The 25,285-nt window shown below is 37.9% G+C and overlaps 2 protein-coding genes across 6 annotated transcripts; both read left to right on the top strand.

Annotated features, from left to right (window-relative positions):
* Window positions 1–3,039: 3,039 nt before the first annotated feature.
* LOC306864267 (uncharacterized protein) lies at window positions 3,040–18,959 on the top strand. Of its 5 annotated transcripts, none has more exons than XM_079408173.1 (7): window positions 3,040–3,564; window positions 10,343–10,770; window positions 11,725–12,470; window positions 12,633–13,498; window positions 15,135–16,370; window positions 17,852–17,963; window positions 18,094–18,959. In XM_079408173.1, the coding sequence occupies exons 1-7, from the start codon at window positions 3,215–3,217 to the stop codon at window positions 18,298–18,300; spliced, it is 3,945 nt and encodes a 1,314-aa protein (XP_079264299.1). In that variant the 5' UTR covers window positions 3,040–3,214; the 3' UTR covers window positions 18,301–18,959. The 5 variants fall into 5 exon arrangements, with proteins under 5 accessions (XP_079264299.1, XP_079264298.1, XP_079264297.1 ...); XM_079408172.1 differs by having other exon boundaries at window positions 11,725–13,498; window positions 15,135–16,136; window positions 16,212–16,370; XM_079408171.1 differs by having other exon boundaries at window positions 11,725–13,498.
* A 925-nt stretch (window positions 18,960–19,884) lies between these two features.
* LOC306864273 (transcription factor IIIB 50 kDa subunit-like) lies at window positions 19,885–24,971 on the top strand. Its single transcript, XM_079408194.1, has 6 exons — window positions 19,885–20,027; window positions 20,120–20,269; window positions 20,364–20,423; window positions 23,104–23,425; window positions 23,503–23,680; window positions 24,210–24,971. The coding sequence occupies exons 2-6, from the start codon at window positions 20,122–20,124 to the stop codon at window positions 24,819–24,821; spliced, it is 1,320 nt and encodes a 439-aa protein (XP_079264320.1). The 5' UTR covers window positions 19,885–20,027; window positions 20,120–20,121; the 3' UTR covers window positions 24,822–24,971.
* The last annotated feature ends 314 nt before the right edge of the window (window positions 24,972–25,285 follow it).

Below are 25,285 nucleotides of genomic sequence, written 5' to 3'. Positions count from 1 at the left end.
CTTGAATTCAAGTTTGTACATGTAACATAAAACGGACGAACCCTAATGTTCAAGTCTTTTGAAGGCTTGCCTCCATCTTGTGGTCCAATAACAAACCAAGCCTATTCTGAAGAAATCATTTTTAATCCCGTGTTTTATTGGCAGTATTTAATTATCAATCATGTACTATTACAGTTTTTCTTTTTTACATGTATAGATATTATTTTTCCATTTTCTCTGCTTCATAAAGAATAAAATGATTAATTTCTTCCAAGCATAGCCCATGTCGTTTTGTCCCATACCTGTTGAACTCACATTTTTGTTTGACTCTTTTCTAATTATCCAGTATGGAGTTACGGGCCTGTTGATCCTGAAGCGCTGATGAGAGTCAAGAGAAGGCAAGTTCAACCTCAGCAGCCCAGACAGTCCAACACTTTCAGAATACTACAGGAGGGACCGGAGCGTGAGTGTTTTATTTCACTGCATTTCTTGCATTCAAACCTCTTGACTAAAGCATAAGGATGCCCTATGTAATACAAACGCACATGAATTGTACAGGAACATCACTGCCATCTGGAGCGGTCCAGCGGAGTCAAAGGTTTCGCTCTTGTGAGAGATGTGGTTACATCATTGTGTAAGAACCCTTTAATTAAGCTCATATTATATATTTTCTTGAGAAAGAAAAGTGATTGTGTTTTGATATTGTCTATTTTTTCAGTGTGTTTTAAGTATTCAAATACTTTTGAGGGCAATTGATGTCAGGAATGCATGAAGATCACACACACGTTTAGTTCAGTTGTTTGTGTGTCCTGCTGCAGAACTCGGGTGGTGAAGATCAGAGAGAGACGCTACAGACACGTGGAGTGCTATACGTGCAGGGACTGTGGTTTCAGTCTCATGGAGCGAGGATATTTTTGTGTGGATGAGGAGCTGTATTGTGGGAAACACACTCAGCAGAGATGCCTTCACTCACCCCTAACTCCCTAAAAACACTGGTGAGGAGCACTTGAATACAATGCCGTGGGTTAGTATGCTCATTTGTTTGAATGTTTTCCGCTGTTTTATTTTACTATTATTGAGCTATTATAGTTCTTATTAATATTTTGAATCAGTTTTTATTTTTATATTTTCAATTTAAATTTTTATTAATTGTATCGTGTGTTTTTGTCATTTTAGTAATTGCTTCATTTTGAAGCATTCTATATCTATACAGTTTGTTTTATTATTTAAAAAAAATTAAAATATCAGTTTTACTTAAATTAATATGAGATATTTGCCTTGCCAGCTTGCTGGAATATTTATTTAATTTCAGTTTGTTAATTTTATTTCGGGTAACAAATGTTTGTTTATATACTAATAATACTGGTTTTCAGTTAGAGTATTTCATAGACCATACTCATAATTTTTATAAGAGTGGCAAACATATAATTCACCTAAAAATTCTGTCTTATTTTATTCTATGGAACACAAAAGGAGAAATGATCTCTCTAATCAATCAAAGTGGATGGTGACCAGGATTATCAAGCTTCAAAAAGGACAAAGAAGCACCATGAAAGCATCATAAACAGTCCTGAAATCTTAAACTGTGAGGAACACACTGAAATTGAAGTCATAATCAATACAAATCGAGCATTAAAAAATTCAAACTCTGTCATTTACTCACCCTCATCGTTTCAAATCTGCATGTGACTTCTTTCTATAGAATATATGTGAAGATATTTTGAAGAATGTTGGTTACTAAACACTTTTGGTTCCCATTGACTTCCATTTTATGTTTTATCCATATGGAAGTCAATGGGACCCTAAACTGTTTGGTTACCAACATTCTTTAAAATATCTTCTGCAGAAGAAAGTCATACAGGTTTGGAACAATATGAGTGTGAGTAAATGATGAGAGAATTTGCTTATTTCTTTGTTGCATATGCTCTTAGTCCTCTCTAGAGGGCACTATTTTCTCATGTTTCATTATTGCATTACAATAAGTAAATACCTGCCATGTGTGACTTTGAGCTGTGGCTGAATGATGAACTTATGCTTTCAATAAATGTCTGGCATCATTGTGAAAGAGATGACATCATCAGAATGCATCCCCAGCTATAACATGGAAAACAAAAGAGTGTGGCATTACGTGAATAGCTATTCGCCTCAGTATAGCGTGCAGTCTGACCTAACTGTATTATGGTAAAGGAATACAGTAAAAGAGAGTTGTTTGAGGGACGTGCCCTGTTGACTTCCACTCCCCATGCAGAACTATGAGGGCCCTGAATGACGGGTTTCAGGAACAATACAAGCACATTATCCTCATGTTTATTATTAAAACCATAAATGACAAAGGAGATTCATTAGTAAGGAATGATGGTGACTTGGTGTTAATACTTGGTGGTTTGTTTACCTACCTGTGGAAAAACAACATATTAATGTACAATTATGAAACATCACAAAGATTCAAATTAGCTTAATATAAACAGCAATATAACAAAATTCATCAAATGACTTCAATTTCAGCTGTAAATGCTTATTTCTGTGGTTTGCTATATATGAGAGTGAGGAATGTTTTATATGCTGAAATGCCATTGTAGTCTTTTTAGTTTAAACTCTTTTTCATTAAAAAAAACAACTGTGTATTTCCCTTTTTTTGTGAACAATGAGAACTGGTCACTGCCTGCATGACAGTTCAGTATAATTGTAGCTTTGTGTCAGAGCTCTACAGTTCTCTAATGTCTAAATTTAGTCATGAGACATTTTAATTGCCTCTGTTAAATTGTCATAAATGAAGGGAACATCATGGAATTATTCTTATAATCATTATAAAGCAAATACAAAAGTTGTTATACCCTTAGTGTGTGTTTCATAAAACATTAATGGGTCTTAAACAGGAATGAGTAATCTGTGCGGGATGTTAATATTCATTTATGTATGTCTTTACTTACGCTCACAGCAAGACATCAGTCAGCAGCATTAGTCAGGGTGTCATTTTGGCATATAAAGTAAATTATGCCAAGATTGTTTCCAGGCACTACGTTGCGTCAAGCCAGGCCACGCCCACACGCCGGTGCTCATGAGTGTGGGCGTGGCCTTAGAGTGACGCTCACTTGTTGCTTCACTGGATTAGGTGAAACTTTTCCAGAGAAACATTAATGGACCTTTAACACATTGAAACTTCTCACAGGGCAAGACAGTCGCGCGTCCTGCTGACTTTTCAGTCCCAACTGAAACGGGTTGGGTTTTCACAGAAATGTCTCTGGCAGAGCAAAGCCAGCAGTGGTTTCCCACCAGCGTCCAGGTAACGGTGTTCCAGGCGAGGGGTTTGCGGAGCAAGGGGAAGAATGGCACCAACGACGCGTACGCTATCATGCAGCTGGCCAAGGAAAAGTTCTCCACCTCGGTGGCGGAGAAAAGCGTCGCGCCGGTGTGGAAAGAGGAGGCCGCGTTCGACTTGCCGCTCTTTCACCGCAGTAACGAGGAGCGCTGCACCCTACAGGTGTGTGTGATGCACCGTGCTCTGATGGGACCTGATAAAATGCTCGGACAGGCGACCATCAACCTCCTGGAACTCCAAGACAATACATCCCGTAACAAAACTGAGTGAGTCAACATTATAGCCTATTTTATATAAACAACTACAGGTACAAAAATTAGAATATCGTGAAAAAGTTGGGGGGTAACGCATTACAAGTAACGCGAGTTACGTAATATTACTTTTTTTAAAGTAACTAGTAAAGTAACGCATTCATTTTTAATTTACAAGAAAATATCTGAGTTACTTTTTCAAAAAACTAACACCAGTTACTTTTTCCCCATTTATTGACTGACAGTGCACTGTGTGAACATGCTGTAGTTCTAGACTAAATGTGAATTCATCCCACTCGCGATTTAGTAGCTATTCATCAAAATGAATTAAAACAGTGAAATGCAAACTCAGAATATGACGCAATCCTGCAATAATTAAATGTTAAGCAACACATGTATTTATTCCCATTTTATTAACCAATGTCTTTGCTGCTGACCTTTGATGATCCAGTTCAACCATACTAATAAGCAAAAATAACTTTAGATAAACTAACAATTGTGCTCCATTGTTTTTTTTTATTGCTGAAGAGTGTTGAACCTTCTTCTCCTGCGTTCTACTGTACAGACGTGAATTTACTTTTCCTTCAGTCTGAGGTTTATTCATTACACTTTTTGTTGTGAAAGGGCTTTTATATTTGCTATGATTAGAACTTCTTGTATTAAAAACAATCAAGCCCTGCTCATATTTAAAAAGTAACGCAAAAGTAACGTAACGCATTACTTTCCATAAAAAGTAGCTAAGTAACGTAATTAGTTACTTTTTTTATGGAGTAACGCAATATTGTAACGCATTACTTTTAAAAGTAACTTTCCCCAACACTGCTTGTAAGTTATTTCAAAAAGTTAAACTTTTCATATATTTTCGATTCATTACATGTAAAGTAAAACATTTAAAAAGTGTTTTTGTTTTAATTTGGATGATTAGAGTTTACAGCTCATGAAAGCCAAAAATCAGTATCTCAAAATATTAGAGATATTTGAGTTTCAATAAATGACCATCCCTACAGTATAAATTCCGGGTATCTCTAGTTCTTTGAAACCACAATAATGGGCAAGACTGCTGACTTGGCAATGATCCAGAAGATGAACATTGACGCCCTCCACAAAGAGGGTAAGTCACAGAGGGTCATTACTGAAAGGTTTACAGAGTGCTGTATCAAAGCATATTAAATGCAAAGTTGACAGGAAGGAAGAATTTGGGTAGGAAAAGGTGCACAAGCAACAGAGACGTCACAGACCTCCAGAAATGACTCAGAATCCAGTCGTTTTATGTTTACAGAAGACGGTTTCTTAAGGATAAGAATCAGATTCCTAAATGGAATTTAATGGAATGTGGAGACATTCCATTCCTCTTTTCTTCCAACATAATTTAATGAAATTCCATTAGTATTCCTTTGGAATGTTTGTTAAAGGTCAGTGCAAATCCGTTTGACTGGATCTGGTGGTTATTCCATCTCTCTGTAATCTAGGGCCGCACGCGTACATTATGCACAGACTTCATGAATAAATTAATTTAGCTCTAGACATCATTGTATCATCAGTCACGGCAAGCAAAGTTTCGTACTGACATTTACAGAGCAGCAGGCAAATCCATCACAGCATTCTGACCTTGTGTTTCTTCACCTGTTCTCTGAATGACTTCCATTGTTTTCTTGTAAATGTTCAAAGCCTTTGATTAGAACCTGCTTGGTCATTTTCATTATGAGACCTAATTCAATCTCATGCACAAAGGCAGCCAGCGCTTGTCTGGCCTTCTGCCGAATAATTGTTTTGCTCTATAAGTTCAGCTGACGTTTGAGTCAGAATGAAAGCTGGTTTCTAATTAACTAGGCCACTAGAGCTCAGCTCCTGGGTCTTTTTTGGGTCTGACTGAGACATTTCCTGTTGTCAAGTGTTTGAGCTTGTTATGCTAAGTAAGTCATCTTGTCGTGTACCCACGTGGGCTGCTGTTCCCCCAGGTCAGAGGAACCGGAAACTCACTCAGGTCTCTCAAAGTAAGCCGACTCTCATGAAACTGGACCTCGGCATTTCTTGTAAACCGATCTGCGGTTCTGATGGTGATTTTGAAGTTTGACCTCTCAGGATGTATAAGATTGACAGTCTTGCGGTTGACATCAACAGGGCGTTATTGGTGGAAAACATCGCTTTATTTTGATGTCACTCTTTTTATGTTAGGAACAGCTTGATCATTTGAATATTCTGGGTTCAGTGCAAGTTGAGCTTCCACTTTCAACGTGTCCTTTTTCTTTAATTAAAAAAACAAAACAAATCAAGGTTATGATGAGGCTCTTACAGTACAAGTGAATGGGCCAATATTTGGAGGATTTAAAAGCAGAAATGTAAATTTAGGTTGCCACCATTCACTTTTATTGTAAGTCTAACCTATATTAGTGTTGTTGTTTTTTAAGAAATAAGAAACTATTATTATTTTTATTTTTTTGGGTGGAAACCTCGATTAAGCACATCTTCTGTTGAACCCAGAATATTGATTTAATTTCCATGTAGTTGCTTCATTCTTTCTGCCTACATGAATCCGAAGACTTTAATTGCTTCCTATTCTTCTCACTGTTGTCAATTTCACTGATCTTCATATCAGTGTTTTCTAATCTGCTGTTCCCAGAACTAGTTCCTGGTTTTTCTTTTATCGTAACCTATTAAAATCATAATTTGAGAGAGTATTACTTATAAACTTGTATTTAATAATTTCACTGTTACTTACTGTTCAGGGTCACATATATTTATTTATTTTTGAAAGAAATGTATAGTTTTAGTAAGCGAAAGAGCATTAAATTAATAAAGAATGACATAAAATGTATTTTAAAAAAATGTTTTCTATATTCATCAAAGGATCCTGAAAAAATATAATGGAAAATATTAATTTACTACGCACAACAGTTTTCAAATTTGATAATAATAATAAATATTTATTGAGCAGTAAATCAGCATATTAGAATGATTTCTGAAGGACCATGTGACACTGTAGACTGGAGTAATGATGCTGAAAATTCAGTTTTTCCATCACAGGAATAAATGAAATTTTAAAATATATTTAAATAGAAAACAGTTATTATAAATTGTAATAATATTTCAAAATATTGCTGTTTCTACTGTATTTTTGATCAAATAAATGCAGCCTTGTTGAACATAAGAGACCCCTTTCAAAGACATAAAAAATTCTTAAAGATCTCAAACTTTTTAACAGTATAGTGTCGGCATTTTAACAACCCTCAGAATCTGAAAATTTAATTTTGTCATGTAATTCACACCCTTTTGTGCACATTTGTTCGCACACTCAAATTTCCTCTGTTATATTGTGCAGCCATTTAAACAAAGCAGTATTTTAGAGAAGGTTAAATATCTAACATCCCTTTTCTGGCATCTGATTGTTCTGTTTGTGCCCCAGTTCTCTCTCAGGCTTTGACATGCATCACATGCGCTGCCTGAAAACCCATTTTCTGTTAGCGTGGCATAAAGTGTAGTCTTGTCAACTGCTTCAGACTTCAAAGACTTGGTTCTCTCTCTGTCACGCATATAGAGGATATGCCTAAAATATGCTAAATGCCTCATGCTAATACAGAAGGCATCAGCTGTTTCTTTCGGCGTGACCTCATGCGCTGACACTTTATACACAGTAACTCTTTCCTGATTCGAGGCAGAATGGGAGCACGTCACCTGTCTGCTCCGACTGTCACCTAACAAAGTTTAGTTGTTGTTTGCAGACGGTTTTCTTAATACATAACCTGTAATATTACAAGGAGAAATGGTGTTAAATTCAATGTCTTTTACCTCAGCAGAAATAATTCAAGATTATGAAAACTTGGCTATTGAATCATATCAAAACAAATATTTTGCCAGTTAGAAGTATCAACAAAAACCCATGTTATGTCTCACATATCCTATTATCTGAGCTTCATGCATAGTTAATTGAATATTTTACAACAAGTGAAACTCTATAGTTGAGCTTAGGCAAGGTTCCTGCGCTGCTGCGTGTGATAAAACAGTCCTGTCACATAACGCCCTTATCAGCGCGCTGGCACATGCAGGAAGTCAAGCTGCTGAGAGAGACACTGAAACAATGAAACATCCAGTGCTGATTCATCTGATGCTACCTTCACTTCCTGTCAGGGCACAGCTGTTATTAAGGATCTTTCAGGGCGAGACAGATGAATTTGTCAAGAACTTTGCTTATTAAAGTCTTTCATTATCTTACACAACACTTTCCAAAAATAGGGCCTAAAAATCATGGTCAATGAATGGAGGAGTTTAAACAGAAACTTTGAACTGTCAGCTATATAAACAATCAATGTATATTCCGTCTTTGCAGGAACAGTCAACATGTCACAAAACCATGAAAAAACATTATCATAAACATTAACTGAAATAAATGAACATATAAAAGCTTAAACTTGTTTTATTTCAACTAATTGCCAGGGCAGCATTTAGCATGTTTTAGTTTAGGTACAAAAATAAACTATATAGAGATATTTAAAAAAATAAATAAATGAGACCACACAAAAAAATAAACATTTACTAAAATTAAAATGAAAAAATTAAATTAAATTGACTGAAAATGTTACTAACAGTATATCTAAATTTTAAGTGAATTTCATCATGCTGTAACATCAAATCAAATTGTTAAAATGATGAATGATTGCGTGGTTTTTTTTTTTTTTGTAATCGAAGGTCAAGTTATACTACAGACCAAAAATCATCATTTTATGGTGGGATGCAGACTTTTAATTTTTATAAAATTAGCAGATTTTTATATTAGGTTAATATTTATAAAATAGCTTTTCAAGCTTATCTAAAAGGTCTGAACTCATCTCAAAGCAGGCAACACCCTTTTGCAACTTCCCTCCTGTGATGTGTGAAGTGTAATGCAACTTCTGTGCAGTTCACAGTCATCTGAGTGACCCCTGCAGAAGCTTCTTGTTTTTGCATCGGTGCATTTCTATGGCTGCGAGGTGTTGTCCGAACATGTCGTGTCAAATGAGCACCTCCCATATGTGCAAAGCCATTTCTCTTGTCATTGTGTCATTAGCATTAAGGAAATGTGGTTTGGCCTTAATTGTGATCGCTTATGGTTCACTCCTTCCAGGATTTGATTCAGCAACTTTCTGGTTACCAGCCGTTATTTGCAGTTATTCAAACTTGTAGTTTAATGGTTAGTAAAGTCTAAAAACTCTACCATGTCAAATCGTAGATTGTTTGTATGTTAAACTATGCTGTGATTCAGAAATGTGGTCAAGTGACATTAAAAGCCTGGTGATTTAAAATTTGTACAGAGTATTCAGTATTATATTGTTGGTAATACTAAATTTTCATGAAATTTTACATGCTTTAAAATCATCTAGATAATATATTGGTGAATATTGTTTATGTATTTTTATGTTGGTGCATATAAACCATTAGTTTATGTTCATTTAATGCAAAGCAGTGTGCAAAACAAGACTTGATGGATGTACTAGTGTAGGTTTTTTTATTCTTGTTTCACTTCTGCTTGGCAACATTAACGGTCTATATTGTGATTTATGATCTCTCTGGGAAAAAATAAAAAAAAATGCTTTTTAAGCCATTTCAGAGAAAATAAATATTACTGACAGAAATGAGATGCTTTTAATTGTACTGTTTATCTCAGCTTGCTAGTATGTCATTCTCTGCCGTAAATATGGGCTGCGTAGTGGTGCTAAATGTTGAGGCATAGGTGGTCCATTCACTAATAATCCCAGAGTGCGTTGCTATATTTAGCTTCAGACTCATCGCAGTATTTAGCAGGTAGCCACAAAGTCATTTAAACACACGCCCATCATGTTATTTTCTCCATAGCGTTAGAATTGCATTACTCCCTGTGTCCAGTGCACTCTCTGTCGTCATAAACACTAAAGTAGCAGCTGCTGTTGAAAAGGCTGGTTGAGAAACAAGATGGTTAATGCTTACTGTATTGAGAAGTTCGGAGATGCCAAGCTTCACCAGTGCCCTGTTGACTTTTATACGGTTTTAGTGAATTTCCATTTTTCCTGACCCTAATCTGCCAATGTGTGTTTTCTACCCGGAGTGTCAGTATTGTGGCAATCTCAAAATTGCTTTTCTAAGCCACCCATTGCATTCTCACAGCCATACACTACTGCAAACATAAGCTTCCATGAAATGAGTCCTGCGTTCAGTTACCGCATCCTTGTATCCTCATCTTATTCCTCTCTGTTTTTCATGGATCTAAGTTTGTTGTTCCTTACAGGCATGTTAGCTCACCAGTCTAGACATTCATTTCCTACAACATTTAGCCTGGAAAACAACATGATACATCTCTCTTTGTAGCTAAGAAACCGCTTGCTCTAGGCTTTAAGTTGTATTTTGGACTTTTTAGATTGATAGACCTATTTTATTGATGTCTGAAGGGAAAATGAGGGGTTTTAATATCTAAAAACACATTATTTTGAGACTTTTAGACCCTGCAGTCTTTGTTCTTGACTAGTGTCCTTGACTTATGACAACACAGTGTCTCAGTCATTGAACCTTAATGTGCTGTTCTGGTTTATAGCCGTTGAGGAATGTCAACAATCACATGAAACTATTTACTCTGACTTTGGGATCCCATAGTTGTGTGCACAACAATCTTGTAATTTTGGCAGTTCTGACTAATTTTGTAAAGTGTTGCTATGTGACACAACATAATTTCATATTTCATCTCATGTCTTGCTTCTAGCTTTCTTTTCTTTGATAAGGTAGGTGCTTTGGGAAATGAAAAATGCTTGAAACTAAACATCCTGTGCTATTTTTTTTTTTTTTCATACAGATGGTTCAAATTAATGGGCAAGACGGGGAAGGCTGACAAAGACCGGGGTGAGGTGCTCCTAGACATTCAGTTCATGAAGAATAACATGACGGCCAGCATGTACGACCTCTCTGGCCAGGACAAGTCACGCTCACGGCTTGGCAAGATCAAGGACAAGCTGAAAGGGAAAAAGAAAGATGGTATGTCGGATTCTGCTTCTGCCATTGTGCCTTCAGTCGGCCAGGTACTGACTGACAGCGAGGGAGAAGAACCACCTGACACCACACCTGGACCCAAAAAGAAGAATAAACTCAAGTCCCTCTTTGCACCCAAGCCGGGTTTGCACCGTAACATTTCCCAGTCCATGTCCACACTCGCCACCCTGCCTGAAAAAGACTCGGCCATCAGTCTGAGCAGATCGTCTGGCCTAAATATAGAGTCTCCTGAAGGTACACACGAGATTGTTGCTGTAATAATTTCAATTTTAGGAATGGATATGTCTGCTACCATATTGCTCCTGCAGGTCAAAAAATACAGTATGGTGTTAGCAACACCAGCGTCTTAGCCTAGGTTTGATTACCAGGGAAATCATGAACTAAAAAATGGATGCAAGTCCCTTCCATCTGCCAAATGCAATGTAAATACTGATATCTTCTCATATTATTATACTGTTGAAATCATATTTATTTACATATTTATTTATTTAAAAATTAAAACAGTAACATTTGCCCATGACATTAGAGATTATAAACTGATAATTCATTTGATTATTATTAAAAAGTATTATTATAATTCAGTTCAGTTTTATAGTTTTTAAAGATTAATTTTAAGTAGTGTTGTTATATAGTAAAGTAAAACTATAAAGAATTGTTTTATTTGAAATAAAATGAACTTTAACTGAAATAAAATGTAAAGTATATATTTGCCAAGGCAATATTTCTGATTTTCACTTAGTTCAACATGATGACTGAAATAACTATATAGACATACTTAAAAGAAAAATTACAAATAATTGTTTAACAAAACATAATTACTACTTTTTGTACTATACACTAAAAATGTAAAATAAAAATATAAAATTATTTTAGTATCATTGAGATATTAAGTTAGCGTTAGATTAAGATGAAGGTAGTCTAAATGTACAAATAGGGAAAATGAGAATGATAAATGACTGGTAAATTATCAAAACATTACTCAAATCACCAGTATAATATACAGATAATTGCTGTAGTACCGATATATTGTCCACCCCTACATAATTAAAACACAAATTAAAAACATAATTAGCAGAAGTTAGGGTCTGCCAAAATGGATAAATTGGTGCAAAATTTAAATTGTGTAGTAGTATTCTGATTTTCCTATTTTTTTTTTTTATTATTATAATTTTTTTTTTATCTTCAAAGGCAAAAAGAAATTCAAATTTCTGAAGCACAAGCGGACCGGAAGCTCTGACAGCAAGGTTTCCCAGGGTACTGGGTCTCTTGGACTAGGCATGGCACAGAGCAACGTGTGCATTAACGGCAGTCATGTCTACACAGAAGAGCCAGAGACCAGAGGATCCAGGGCCGGTTCCACCTTCAGCCTGAACAGCTCCGGCCTCGGATCCATGGAGGACCTGCGCAGAGGTCATGACAGGAAAACCTCCAGCACCTCAATGGACTCCTCGGACCAAACTCAAGAGAATGCAGTGGAAGAGATGCGCAGAAGACAAGTGGAACAGAGGGAAGAGGAAGTCAGGAAAAGACTAGAGGAGGAAAGAAGACAGGCTGAAGAGGAGGAGAGGAAACAGATTGAGAGAGAAGAGGAGAGGAAACGGTTGGAAAGAGAGGAAGAGAAGAGAAAGCTAGAGAAAATGGAAGAGGAGAGGAAAAGGATTGAGAGGGAGGAGGAAAGAAAGAGGATGGAGAGGGAAGAGGAGAGGAAACTGCTTGAGAGGGAGGAGGAAAGAAAGAGGATGGAGAGGGAAGAGGAGAGGAAGCAGTTGGAGAGAGAGGAAGAGAAAAGGAAGCTAGAGAAACAGGAAGAGGAAAGAGACAGAAAAAGTATTGAGAAGGAGGAAATGATCAGAATAAAGAACGAACAGGAACGAGTTAGACTGGAAGAGGAAAGAAGGAAAGCTGAAGAGGAGAGGATCAAAGAGGAGAAAAGGGTGAGAATGGAGGAAGAGGAAAAGGCTAGGAAGGAAGATAAATGGAGGAGAACTAAGGAAGAGGAGAGGGAAAGGATTGAGAGGGAGGAGGAAAGAAAGAGGATGGAGAGGGAAGAGGAGAGGAAACTGCTTGAGAGGGAGGTGGAAAGAAAGAGGATGGAGAGGGAAGAGGAGAGGAAGCAGTTGGAGAGAGAGGAAGAGAAAAGGAAGCTAGAGAAACAGGAAGAGGAAAGAAGAAGAATTGAGGAAGAGGAAAGAGAAAGAAAAAGGATTGAGCAGGAGGAAATTATCAGAATAAAGAACGAACAGGAACGAGTTAGACTGGAAGAGGAAAGAAGGAAAGCTGAAGAGGAGAGGATCAAAGAGGAGAAAAGGATGAGAATGGAGGAAGAGGAAAAGGCTAGGAAGGAAGTTAAATGGAGGAGAACTAAGGAAGAGGAGAGAATGGGACTTGAGAATGAAAAGTTGCAGAAAGAAGAGGAGGCTAGAAAGTTGGAGATGGAAAGAAGACACGCTGAAAAAGAGGAAAGACTACTGAAGGAAAAAGAAAAGATGGAAGCGGAGGAGAAGAGGAAAAAGAAAGAGGAAGAAGAGAGACAACTGTCTGAGGAGATGGAAAGAAAAGAGCAAGAAAGGGTGCGACAGGAAAAAGAGAAGTTGGAGCTTGCGAGCAAGAGAATAGAAGAAAGGATGAGAGAGGAGCAGGTGAGAAGAAATGCTGAGGAAGAGGAGGAGAAGAGGAAGCTGAAAGAGAAAGCAGACCAGGAGAGAATTGGGCAAGAGAAAGAAGAAATGGAGAGACAGAAGAAAGAAAAAGAACAGCGGCCCGAGGCGAAACCCAGGAGTGCTCGTCTGAATACGAGTAAAAAAGCATTTGACGAGATTAACTCGGACCACATCCTTTCCACCAATCCCTTTGAAGACCCTCTCTTATTCGATGAGAGCTCCACCAATCTCTTCGAGCAACCCACCAATTCTCAACCTGAAGCCCTCAGTCGTTCCACCAAAGTCTCTGCAGTCAAACCAAGGTCAGTGTCTTACCTGAAAGCACAGAAGTTTGTGTTTTTAAATTACATCCCTTTAGCCTTATTCATGAAACATAAACAAACTTTTTATGTAAATTGTTAGTGAAACCAGCTATTGCCTAAGAATAAAAATGCGTTACATGATGAATTAGGCCCAAAAAACACATGGCAACTTAATTTTATCTGTTCTCAGTGAAAGCAAAATGCTGTGTGAGGCGTTAAATCAGCCACTCAGAACATCTTTGATGTTTAATATACATCTATGAGGGGCACATTTTAGACCAATGGTATGTCACTGTGGGTGGGGCCACTTTTCATGAAAAGTTCTATTTATAATGTAATCAAACAACCGTGACCAGTAAATTTAATACATTTAGCTTCTGTTTACTAATCAGAACCAAAAGGAAGCACTCCTTTTTGATGAAGTTTGTGTTTTGACAGACATCTGACTGACTCTAACAAGTCTTTGCAACTCTAAGAACCCTCAACGTTCTTCAGAACTCATACTTTTATCATTTCACAGAGCTGTTTCAAATCCTTCTCCAAGCGTCTGCTTTTTTACCAATTCTGCTGGAAGGCAAATCCATGACCCATGTTCACAGCTTGAATATTAAAGGCATGGAAGTGTTTCTCGGTGTTTCTGTAGTATGGTTAGACTAACTCGATGTCAGTGTGGTAGGGCCCATAACACCTCGCTATCATGATTAACACCGTCATATAAGAGCATATAGCACGATTACTGCCATATGCAGTAGTCTCTGTGTGTCTGTGTGTGTTGGTTATGAGTGCGTATCTGTACAAGTCCAAAAAAACATCTGGCATGCAACTCAGTTCTTTTAGAAACTATTTCAAGGACTCAAAGTAAGGACACTCCACATTAATTTTGTTTTTCTCATCATATTTTCTGAAGATGATTATCTTCCTGAATAAAATGAGTAACCCTTAACCAAATTAAATACCCAAACCTGAATAAAGAGTCTTTCTCACCATGGTCTTATCTGTTTATTTCTGCTGAGCTTCATTAATGCTGACAGTTATTTTTAAGGTCTCTAACCCTCATTGTGTTAGCTCTCGTGTGGTACTTGATTGAGGTCTAACCCAGGGGAAGCTGAAGAAATCTGTTTTCCTTGAAAACAGCTGATCAGGCAGTTACTTTTCTCTGACTCATGCACTTGAGGGCTTCATGAAACGGTTTTGGAATGTGTAGGAGACTGCAGAGCAAATAGCATGATTTGAGGGTCGCTCTTTAAATCTAAACCAGCTATCTCTTCAAGGCTGCAGTTAAAGTAAGGAAGTTTTGTGCGAGTTTCTCTCAGAACTCTTTATTGCTCAAATGTAATAAATGTCCATAAACGTATTCCAGAAAGGTTTGGAATGACATGAGGATTAGTAAATGGTGACAGAATTGTAATTTTGATGTTAACACTCCCTTTAAAAAGTTTATGGATATTGATAACATTTGTTCAATAACATGAAAGTAAATAGGGTCAGTTTTAAAGACTTAAAAGTGCCCTTTCAGTGGTTTTCATGGTTGTTGACCAGAGCAAAGTGGCTTTAACTTGCTTGCCAATGTATTTCGATATTTAGCAGATTTGTTTGATCGAGTTTAATGTTCCCTTTCATTATCCTGCTTCTTCAGTTCTTCCGTTTCTGGAATCTTCTTTTCGCAAGCATCTGTGCCGAACACCAACCTGCTCTTAGATGACTCTGATGTTCATGGCGGAAACACTGAGAAAGTTGTCCATCTCGGAGACACTGCAGAAAGGTCAGAGAAGAAACTACGTGCCCCAATGCCTCCCCAGAACAAGACGCAGATGGGAAAACCAGATGTCCCTCCAAAAGCACCAGCAATTCCTGAAACCACACAAGATTTTCCATCTAGAGCATCTGAGGATGGTGGAAACTCTGATTCCTGCAGTTTACGAAGGGACAAACGTCCTGCCCCTTTACCACCAAAGAACAAACAAGTAGTGCAAAACGCACATGCAGACCAAACTACCACTCCTCTTCATACCGGTGAATGGAGAACTACTAGATTCCAGGAAATAGACCAGACTAACAAAGTGTGCCTGGTTTTGCAAGAAGAGTCAAGGACCTCTGATGCAGCCGATTTTGGGAACACCATTTTATCGCATCTTATCCAGGGTCATCCCAGTAACAGACAAGAAACCAACCCTTTTATATCTACCGAGGTCAAAACCACTAAACACAACAAGGGTCCAGCTCCAAAGCCTTCATTACAGTCAAAATCTTGCAAGACAGCTGCATCTGAAACTGAAACAAGCAACCAAGCAAGTAGTAATGTCCATTTGACTGAACATGAAACCAGTGCTGCCTCAAATTCTTGCATTGATCAAATAGATGAGGACCTTTTCTCACGAGAAAGTAAACATGACGATTTACCAGAAAAGTCTAAACTAGACTATCTTGGAGAAGACATACCTTCAATGTCAGATCCAGTCCTTGGAAAGGTTCTCTGCAATGTGAATGATCCTGAGAATGCCGAAAATGTCCTGCTTGAGAGCGGCGTTTCCAAAAAGAAGAGTCGGGCCCCATTGCCTCCTGCCAAATCAGCATCCAGACAGCAACCAGAAGCTGCACTGATCTCCACCAGTCAACCCAGCATACAAGATCAAGACAAGTCATTAACTGTTAATAGTAGCAAGTCAATTTCATGTTTTACCCCATCCCTGATAAACTCCTCTTTAACCTCCAGTCCAGCTCCCGCTCCTTTAAGCCTGGAAGCAGGTCATGGGTTAGAGCACCGGTCTCTCCCACAAGCCAGAGTGTCACCTATTGATGTCCAGCCCATCGCTGGGCAGAAAAATGGGAGTGACGGCGAGAGAGCAGGTGATCCTGCCTTCAAACCCTGCAGGTGAGGCCACGCATAGAACTTCTAGAGATCCTTAGAAGTAGTTGCAGATGTTTACGGTAGGTTTCCATCAGCCATCCTGTGGTAGTTCTTGAAATTTCTAAAGGTTGTAAAGTTGCAAATCTTTGTTGTAGAATCTATTCTCCAAACGTCTCCCTTTTTACAAGTTCTGCTGAAAGGCAAATCCATGACCTGTGTTCACAGCTTAAATAATACATACATGGAAGTGTTTCTGTAGTATGCTAAAGCCCAAAGTTTATTTCGGACACGGAAGGTGAAATTTTGAGACAGAAGAGTCCACTTGGTAGTACTGCGAGTATGTATCCGTGGTTGAGTAAACATAGTAGCAGTAGCAAAGTAGCAGATGTTTGCTGTAGGTTCCTGATACAAAAACTCTGAATCAGAGTAGTTGATTTGTCATTTTCGATCACTCATTTTTAGTGGACATTGATGTAAAAATTATCTGAAAAGTAGGAAAACTCACCAACTTGACTCATGAATATTCATTACATGACATATTCACCTAGTATGACAACCTCAGTGGTGTCCAATCCTGCCCCTGGAGGGCCACTGCCCTGCAGAGTTTGGCTTCAACTTGCCCCAACACACCATTTCTCAAAAGCATTATTGGCTAAAATAGATTGCTAAAAATCATTTGCTTTTGGGAAACACAGACATGGAAGTTTCTAGCAAAATTGGACACCTTAATTATCTAGTTAGGTGTTTTTAATTAGGGTTGGTGGCAATCTCTGCAAAAAAAGATTGGCCCTATCCTGCCTGAATTGTTGCTTACTGCTTATGTGATAGATTAGATTACCCACAGAACCTTTTGCTTGGTCTTAAAATTCATTTGTTTTGTCCAACTGCATTTTTTTTTCTTTGAAACTTAGGCAAGGAACATAAAACTCTTAAAATGTTATGATTATTTCCCAAAAGGTAGGGAGGTATAAGTTACAATGGTTTCTGTGCCACGACTTGTGATCACCAGTTCATGTAACTTATTGCTTGACTCCAAGGTGTGCATATGTTTACGTTATTACACTCTGGACCCTAGATTACTCATTGTTGGGACTTTCATGTGACATTCCACATAACTGGCCCTTCTGAAGAACATGGTTTGAACTTTGTCTTTTCAGAGTGTCAGATCATATGATTGGGGTGTTTAATTTCCCAGTGTGAACTTTTAATTTTTGCATTAAAACTAAAACAGTTATCCGATAATTGAAAATCCCAGATATGAACGCTTTCATCTTTGAAAATAAAGGCATCAGTTTTCACATTTAACAGTTCCTCCATGTTCTTTGAAGTTCAAAAATTCAGGGCAGGATGTATTCGTCACCCTTTCTCATTTTTTACAAAGGGTTATATAAAAATTATGCACAAATGTCTTCTGGCAGAGTTCTGCAATTGACTGCTTTGTGTTCCACCCCTGCAAACTCAGATCTGCCTGTAAGACGTAACAACAGCTCTCTTTTTCTTTTCAGGCCCCATGCAGTGAAACCCCTGAGCACCACTGACAAGCAGCCAGACCTCAGAGAGACCCAAGACGCTTCCAGATCTGCTAAAATTACAGATGACATGCAAGTTAAGATGAAGGTAGCATGAGGTTTTTTTTCTCTCTTCTACTGTTGTGTTACCATTTACCATGCATTGATATGGCTATTTAAGATGTTCTCCTCTCAGCTGACTTTTAAGCATGCTATTTGTGTTCAACTGTATCTTTCAGGCCCCAGAAGCTAAAGGGACAGGGCCGTACTCCCAGTTAACCCATGAAGAACTCGTTAACTTGTTGGAAAAGCAGAAGCAGCAGCTTTCTCAGAAGGACGCTAAGATTGGGGAACTGGAGCAGTACATAGACAGCCTTCTAGTCCGTGTCATTGAGGATAGCCCCAACATCTTAATGTCCTTGAGCTTGATGAAGAAGTCCATTTGAGCACTTTTGTAACAAGAGTTTTGTATTTAATGTGCACTGTAATCACAAATATGGGGTGAACAACAGTACATGGTTGTGGGTAAATCAGAGGTTTTCACTAAATCCAGTTGCTGTAACAGCAGACTCTAGTGAGCCGAAGATCAGGGTGTACACTTGATGTCTCTGGCTGAATGGAGAGGACATGTATATTTGTTATTTGGCTTGCTTCAGATCCACCTAATCATGTGACTGATTTATTCTTGTACATGTTGAAATAAATCTTATGTTAAGTATTTTCTCCAAAGGTTTTTACTGTCCACCTTTTTCCATTTGAATTACTATTCTTTGATTAGTATATTATAAATACATCTATAAAATGTTTTGGTCAAAGCGTTCAATGGATACAACCCACACATTAAATAAGTAAACAAAATAGCGCTACATATTTTGAAAAATGTTTTATATAAATCAGAAAGCTGTATGTTATTTTGTAGACAGATCTCTGTATTGATGTTTTCTTTTCAATGAAGCACTTTAAAAGAATCAGTTCATCTGTAAATAATGAACATGTGATCCTTTGTACTTTATACCTTTTGTCATGTAAGCTGACATTATTCTCTGCTTTTGAAATAAAGAATGTCACAGGTGTGGCTTTGTAAAGAGCTGCGTCACATGATTGCATCTGAGTGCATTTTTAAGAATACAAGTTAAGCTTTAAATGATTTTATATATATATATATAAACACAACTAAGGGAATGTTAGGTGTTGTAATGGCCCATAGCAAATATGTAGGCAGTCTTCACAGGACTCCTGACAATGTTTACATGCTGCTGTACCTGTGGGATCGAGAAATCCTTGAAAAAACATAGAAATTGACCATGGTGTCCATAATTTCTTATAACTTGATGGTTATAGCCTTCGCTGTCATTTATAATAAAATGTGTGGAATCCTCTTACACTGTTGAATGAGATCCTATATTCATTTATTTAGGTTGGTTTCCACATTTAACCTGATGACGGGGGAAGCCACAGGAAGGGGCAGCTGGTCTACCAAAAAAAGGAGACTGGAGTGGTCCAAAAAAAAGGAGTGGTCCAAAAAAAAAAAATGTTTTTCCAAAAATCAGCCTTCGAACTAGCTATGACCAGGATGGAAGTCAACCAGCTGAGCTAGTTTCAGCAGTTTTATTGTAATCTTAGTTGTTTTATCAAGCTCTTATTTTTGTAGACACTATGAAACTTAACTAACACTTCCAACAAAAATATTACAGTTCAGTCAGAAAATTACAGAATATAATCATTTATATGTATATTTTTTTTTTATCTTACAAGTGTCCAGTATTACACTGTCTTCTTACAGCGCTTATCCTGAATTGAATTTGTTTTATAATTGATTAATTTTACAGTTATTGAACCAATTATGAATCAATATCTGAACTTACTCAAGCTGAATAATGACAATTGTCTTTTTAGAGATGCTTTACAGCGAAATTTGAATGTGTCTCATATTTGAAAAGGTTTTATTTTTATGATTATGTTTAATATATATATATGTTTATGAAACGTTTACTGACAGCCTCGTTTCCGCCCGGACCAATAACGTCATCAAGAAGCGCGGCGGCCGAGGCGTTCAAAACAAACGTACACTTGTCGCAAAAAAGAGATGTTGTTTGTACGCAACAGAAACAACGCATTTTGATTGTTGATCATTGTAATATTCCACCGACCATTTGAGGATCAACTGTCACCAGTAAGATGTCCAAATAAAACCCTAAAGTGTCCTGATTTGTAAAGTTTGCATTAGTTTGATGGTGGCCAGTAGTTGATCTGATTCTCATGCAGGTATGCCGAGCAGCTGTCCCGAGTGTGGCTCGTCTAATGTGGTGGAGGATGATCTGTACTCTCAGAGGCAGTGGGTGTGTGTGGACTGTGGGTCAGTGGTCTCTGAGGGACATCTGACCACCTCACTGAGTGAAGAGACCCAGGGCAGAGGTAACCCAGCACAGGACACTTCACTGTTAACTGATCGTAATTCAGTCTGTATGAAACCTGCTGGTTTGACGTCTGTTTCTTTTGTTTTGTCCAGTTGTGCCTTATCATGCTTCCACAGAGGTGCTCAAGCAACCGTGTCGAAATCTAATTGCTGGTAAGTGGTAAGATCAACAGGTCCTAATATTTAACAACCTAGTTGATAGTTTTTAAAATGTTTGGAGCTTGCTGTCAGGTGCAGCGAGTGGATTTTTATGGAAACAAAACATTCTGGTATCCTGGGGCCCGTTTCCATAAGAAGGTTCAACCAACTCTGAGTTTAAACATGAACTCAGAGTTGACTTACTCTGAGACAGGAAACTCTGAGTTTTCGGTTACAAAACAGCTGAACTGAGTTAGTTTACTCAACTCTGAGTAGGTTGACTCTGAGTTAAGCTCGTGCACCATGACTATGAAAAGTCATGATCAGCGGAGCGCCGAAATTACGATTCACCATGGCAACAGCTCCCGCCAAAAAGACATCAGCGTGCGTACTTCCGTCAATGCATAACTTTAATTCTTAATAACTGCCAATAACTTAATAACTTTTATAATATCAGAGGTGAAAACTATAAATTATTGAACTAAAATTCATTTTAATGGTATCTCATGATCACAAAAAAAAAAAAAAGAAAGAAAAAGACAGAAAAAAGAAACAAGAACGTGGCAGCAGCTAAAAATGAAGTATAAAAACACAATTCAATCAAGGTAAAGCTTTAAACATGAAAGGTTCATGGGTGTGGGCTACATGACTTTTGACATTAAATATCATTCAGTGTCTATTTCAATGCGCTGCAGCTTTTTTCACATAATTAAATATTCTCTAATCCAACCTGTTACATTTCTTAATTACAGTAATAAAATTAACTACTGACTTGTCGACAGCAAGAAGGCAGAGGCTCCCAAAAAGGGGGGAGAACCTGCACCTGCACCACTGACAGATGAAGAGGAGATGGTCAAGTATTGGAAGATTTCTAAAATCCAAAAGTAACTTATAAAAATTACTTTTTATTTTGTATTAGGAAATAAAGATGACCAAAAAATTGTGAATAATTTGTTTATTTAACAGCTGTGGTGGTGGTTATGGCTTATACTACCCTTCCATCTGGCATCCTTCCATTCCATAAAGTAATCGGTTTCATTTTCAGAAGGTGCGATGGTGGGGATATGCTTGTCATCAGTGCATTCAAGCTTCCACACTGGAAGTCCTGAAGGAAATTCGGATTATTGGGTTACTTCCAGACGTCACAGAATGATGTTATCAAGTGAACATCATTTATCAGATCAGCCTCATTTAAACCAATTTTTATACCACTGACCTACAGTCCTGTGAAACCCCTCTTTGACGGATTTATGCCCAGGAAAAAATTGTCAAAATGGATGTGAGAGGGATGCACACTTTCCTTAGAATCTGCATACAGTGGACTTATAATGTGCTCTGCATCTCCGATGTTTTAAAGTGCATTTTTCTTATTTTGCAAATTATCTTCCAATAGGGTAAGAAATTAAAAGTATTCTTGTTTCCGTTTGCATTAAGATTATTTTTCTTACCCTATGGCAGGCAATTTTACTTGTTTTATGTAAAAGGCACTTAAAAGGAAAATCCCCCAGGAAAAAAAAGACTAAATATAGACAATTATATAAGATGCATATTAAGAATTTTTATATATTTGTACTTGAAATAAGATAAAAATACTTAGTAAGAAAATCTATTTTGCAGTGTGAATGAATGAATAAGGTATTTAAACTTCGCTAACACTATAAAAAGGGGGAGGAGACCGAAAGAAACTCTGGGTTTACCGAAGAAAACCTGCTCCCGACCAGGTTAGGTTCACAGAGTAAGTTACTACGGTAACTGACTCGGAATATAAGTTACCTCTCTTTCAGAAACGGGCTTGACTTACCCTGCTTTCTCGGGTTTGACAAACCTCCCATTTTGAAACCGAAAACCCAGAGTTTCCCTGATTTTAGGGTTAACATACTCAGAGTTTTCACTTAACCTCCTTTCTGAAACGGGCCCCTGGTCTATGTCAGTGTTATTGTTGTGTGATTTTTAAACTATTATATTATTAATTAATATTTTGAATTAGCCTTTTTTATATTTTTAGGATTTATTTTAATTTTAGTGTAAGTTTTAAGTTTGTGCTTTTGTTACTTCTACTTTTTGTGTGTGTGTGTAATTTCAGTACTTTTTCACTTGGCTCACCCAGAAATTATGATTTGCTGTTAATTTAACCTCAGGCCATCCAAGATGTAGATGAGTGTGTTTCTACATCAGAACAGATTTGGAAAAATTTAGTATTACATCACTTGCTCACCAGTGGATCCTCTGCAGTGAATGGGTGCCGTCAGAATGAGAGTCCAAACAGCTGATAAAAGCATCACAATAATCCACACCACTCCAGTCCATCATTAAATGTCTTATGAAGCAAATTGCTGCGTGCTTGTGAGAAACAAATCAGATGTTTTAACTTCAAATCGGTGCTTCTGGCCAGTTAAAAAGTCCATCTTATGTTATCCTCTCACATCAAGTCCACAAACATATTCTGGCACCCATTCACTCTATTTCTCCAAATCTGTTCTGATGAAGAAACAAACTCATCTACGTCTTGGATGGCCTGAGGTTTTTACTTAAAACTTAATTTTATTTTTGCTGTATTTTATTTACAAAAGTACCAAATTTTCAATGACCAAAAATGTAATCGTAACACTGTAAATGATTTGCTGGGTTTTCATGGTTTTGTCAGTTGTTTGGACAGGATAAGTATACAATCTGATCAATTTTTCTCTCTTTCCAGGCTACTCTCGGGTCCGTGCGCTGTGCCGCATCCTCCGATTATCCAGCGACATGGAGTCAGCAGTAGTGAGTCTCTTTGGGCGCGCTTACAACCACCCGAGCTTCATCTACGTGACCTTAACCAAGAAAGAGATCTTGGGAGGCTGTTGCGTACTGTCCGTCTGTCGCCAATGCAACTGGCCTGTTGCCATGGGAACCATTGGTTACCTGTTGGAAGTGGAAAATACGACATTGGGCGCTGTTTATCGAGAGTTTACAAAGGCTCTCAACCTTGAGATCAGCTCTATTGGCATCATGGACATGCTGGAAAGCTTCTGCTATGAGTGTGTCTAACACTTTTATGACTTGCACAAGGTTTTAGTTGATGTAAAAGTCAAATTGTTAACTGTGTTTTTTGTAGATTCAAGCTGGGTCCTCAACAGGTGGAAGAGGTGTTTGCTGAACCCCCCCAACGGCTGTTGGACAGGACGTCTGCTTTGATTGAACTAGCCGCTGATGCCTGGATAGTGACGGGCCGCCAGCCTTTGCCCCTCCTCATTGCCTCAATGTATTTGGCATGGCAGTCGCTAAATCCTATGGTGAGTGATAGAATATTTAGATAATTGTGTCCTTAAACATTAACACTGAAAGTGAGACATTTGTGGTCCAGATAGCACACGCACATCTGCAAGTCTGTTAAAGATCGCTTCATCTGGAAAGCATCTGCTGTGTACAAACATTTTATAGACGTCTGTAAGATGCCAGTTTTATTTACATTCCAAATCATAAACAACTTAGACATTTTATAAACATCTGTTTGACATCTAATAGGGAAACATCCTATAGACGTGTTGCAGATGTAAATACGTCTCTGTGACTTACGTGTGCTATCATCAGTGCATTTTGTAAGACATTGAAATCTGACAAATGCATATAGTGTGCAAGTTTTTATTTTTTTAATTTTTTTTATTTTTAAGAAATAAAAACTTTATTCAGCAAGGCTGTTTTAAATTGATCGAAAGTGACCGTAAACGCACTCATAAAGTAAAAATGCTGTTTTTTTATTTTTTTCTACAATGAATGGACATTAAGTGTACCCTATATTATAGAATACATAATCATTTGCAGGTCCGCATGAAATACACCTTCAATAAGTTCTGCAAGATCGGACAAGCGCCTGAACAGTCGTGGCGCAGGAGCAGAGAGTCAGTTGTGAAGCGGCTGAAAGAGCTGCGTGACGTGCTGTGTAAACTGGGCCGAGAGCTGCCGTGGCTGAGGGGCGACGAGGTGGAGCCCAACACCGTGGTCAAACTGGTGGATGACATCCTGAAGAACCGCAAGGCGTTGCTCATGAGGGCCGTTAGAAACTACGAACAACAGCTGCAAAATGAGACCCAAACTGCACAAACAACAGAATGTGACAATGAGCCATTAGATTCAAACCGCTCTGATTCACCTTCCTCAAGGACTCCTGAGCTCGTGGATCCCGGTCAGGCAGAATGTGAGAATCCTCCTGATAAAGAAGCCACGGATTGTCAACTACCATCAAACCACTGGAGTAAAAGGTACTTGTTTTTACCCCCCTGCGTGAAGAGTCGCAAGCGGCAGAGGGTTGATGCTCCGCAGCTGGAAGTGACCGGAGATGAAGACATTTCAGACAGTGAAATAGAATCATACATTCGCTCTCCGGATGAAATTGAAATGTATCGAAAGGTTCGGAAGGAGCTAAAGGAGGCATAATTGTCATAGTGTTTACGATTAATTAATTGCTGCTGATTTCTTGATACCACCAGGGTTTTATTTTTTTTTGTTACATTGATTTAATTTATTTCATTGATTGCACTGATTGTTCTGTTCATTGTTAATAAATGCATTTTTGTTTAAACTGGTAAATTTCTCAGTTATTTCTGACTATTTTTGTTCTGTTTTATGTTGGAATGCATTATGTAATTAGTGCTAGTTCTATTTGGTTAGTGCTGAATGGAATCCAATACTTATTTTGGGCTGCTGATTCCACAAATTTTGCCCGTTGTGCCCTTGCATGTCACTTTCTCACAAAATGTGAGATTTTGCTTTTGAAAACCATTTATAAAGTGAAGAATCCCTTTAATGACTTTACAGACTGCCCCAAAGACAGGATTTCTATCTAACTTCGAACAACTCGCATATAATACATTTTATTTTATAAAGCGCCTTTAAAAGCA

This window comes from Barbus barbus (assembly GCF_936440315.1).
Source record: "Barbus barbus genome assembly, chromosome: 45".
Taxonomy (NCBI): Eukaryota; Metazoa; Chordata; class Actinopteri; order Cypriniformes; family Cyprinidae; genus Barbus; species Barbus barbus.
This window is presented reverse-complemented; position numbering and strand designations above follow the sequence as displayed.

Coding starts and splice junctions, on each gene's coding strand:
- LOC306864267 (XM_079408171.1), top strand. CDS start 3,215: ATGTCTCTGGCAGAGCAAAGCCAGCAGTGGTTTCCCACCAGCGTCCAG. Junction 13,499..15,134: donor GTCTCTGCAGTCAAACCAAG/GTCAGTGTCTTA, acceptor CTGCTTCTTCAG/TTCTTCCGTTTCTGGAATCT. Junction 17,964..18,093: donor ACATGCAAGTTAAGATGAAG/GTAGCATGAGGT, acceptor TGTATCTTTCAG/GCCCCAGAAGCTAAAGGGAC.
- LOC306864273 (XM_079408194.1), top strand. CDS start 20,122: ATGCCGAGCAGCTGTCCCGAGTGTGGCTCGTCTAATGTGGTGGAGGAT. Junction 20,270..20,363: donor TGAAGAGACCCAGGGCAGAG/GTAACCCAGCAC, acceptor TGTTTTGTCCAG/TTGTGCCTTATCATGCTTCC. Junction 23,681..24,209: donor GGCAGTCGCTAAATCCTATG/GTGAGTGATAGA, acceptor AATCATTTGCAG/GTCCGCATGAAATACACCTT.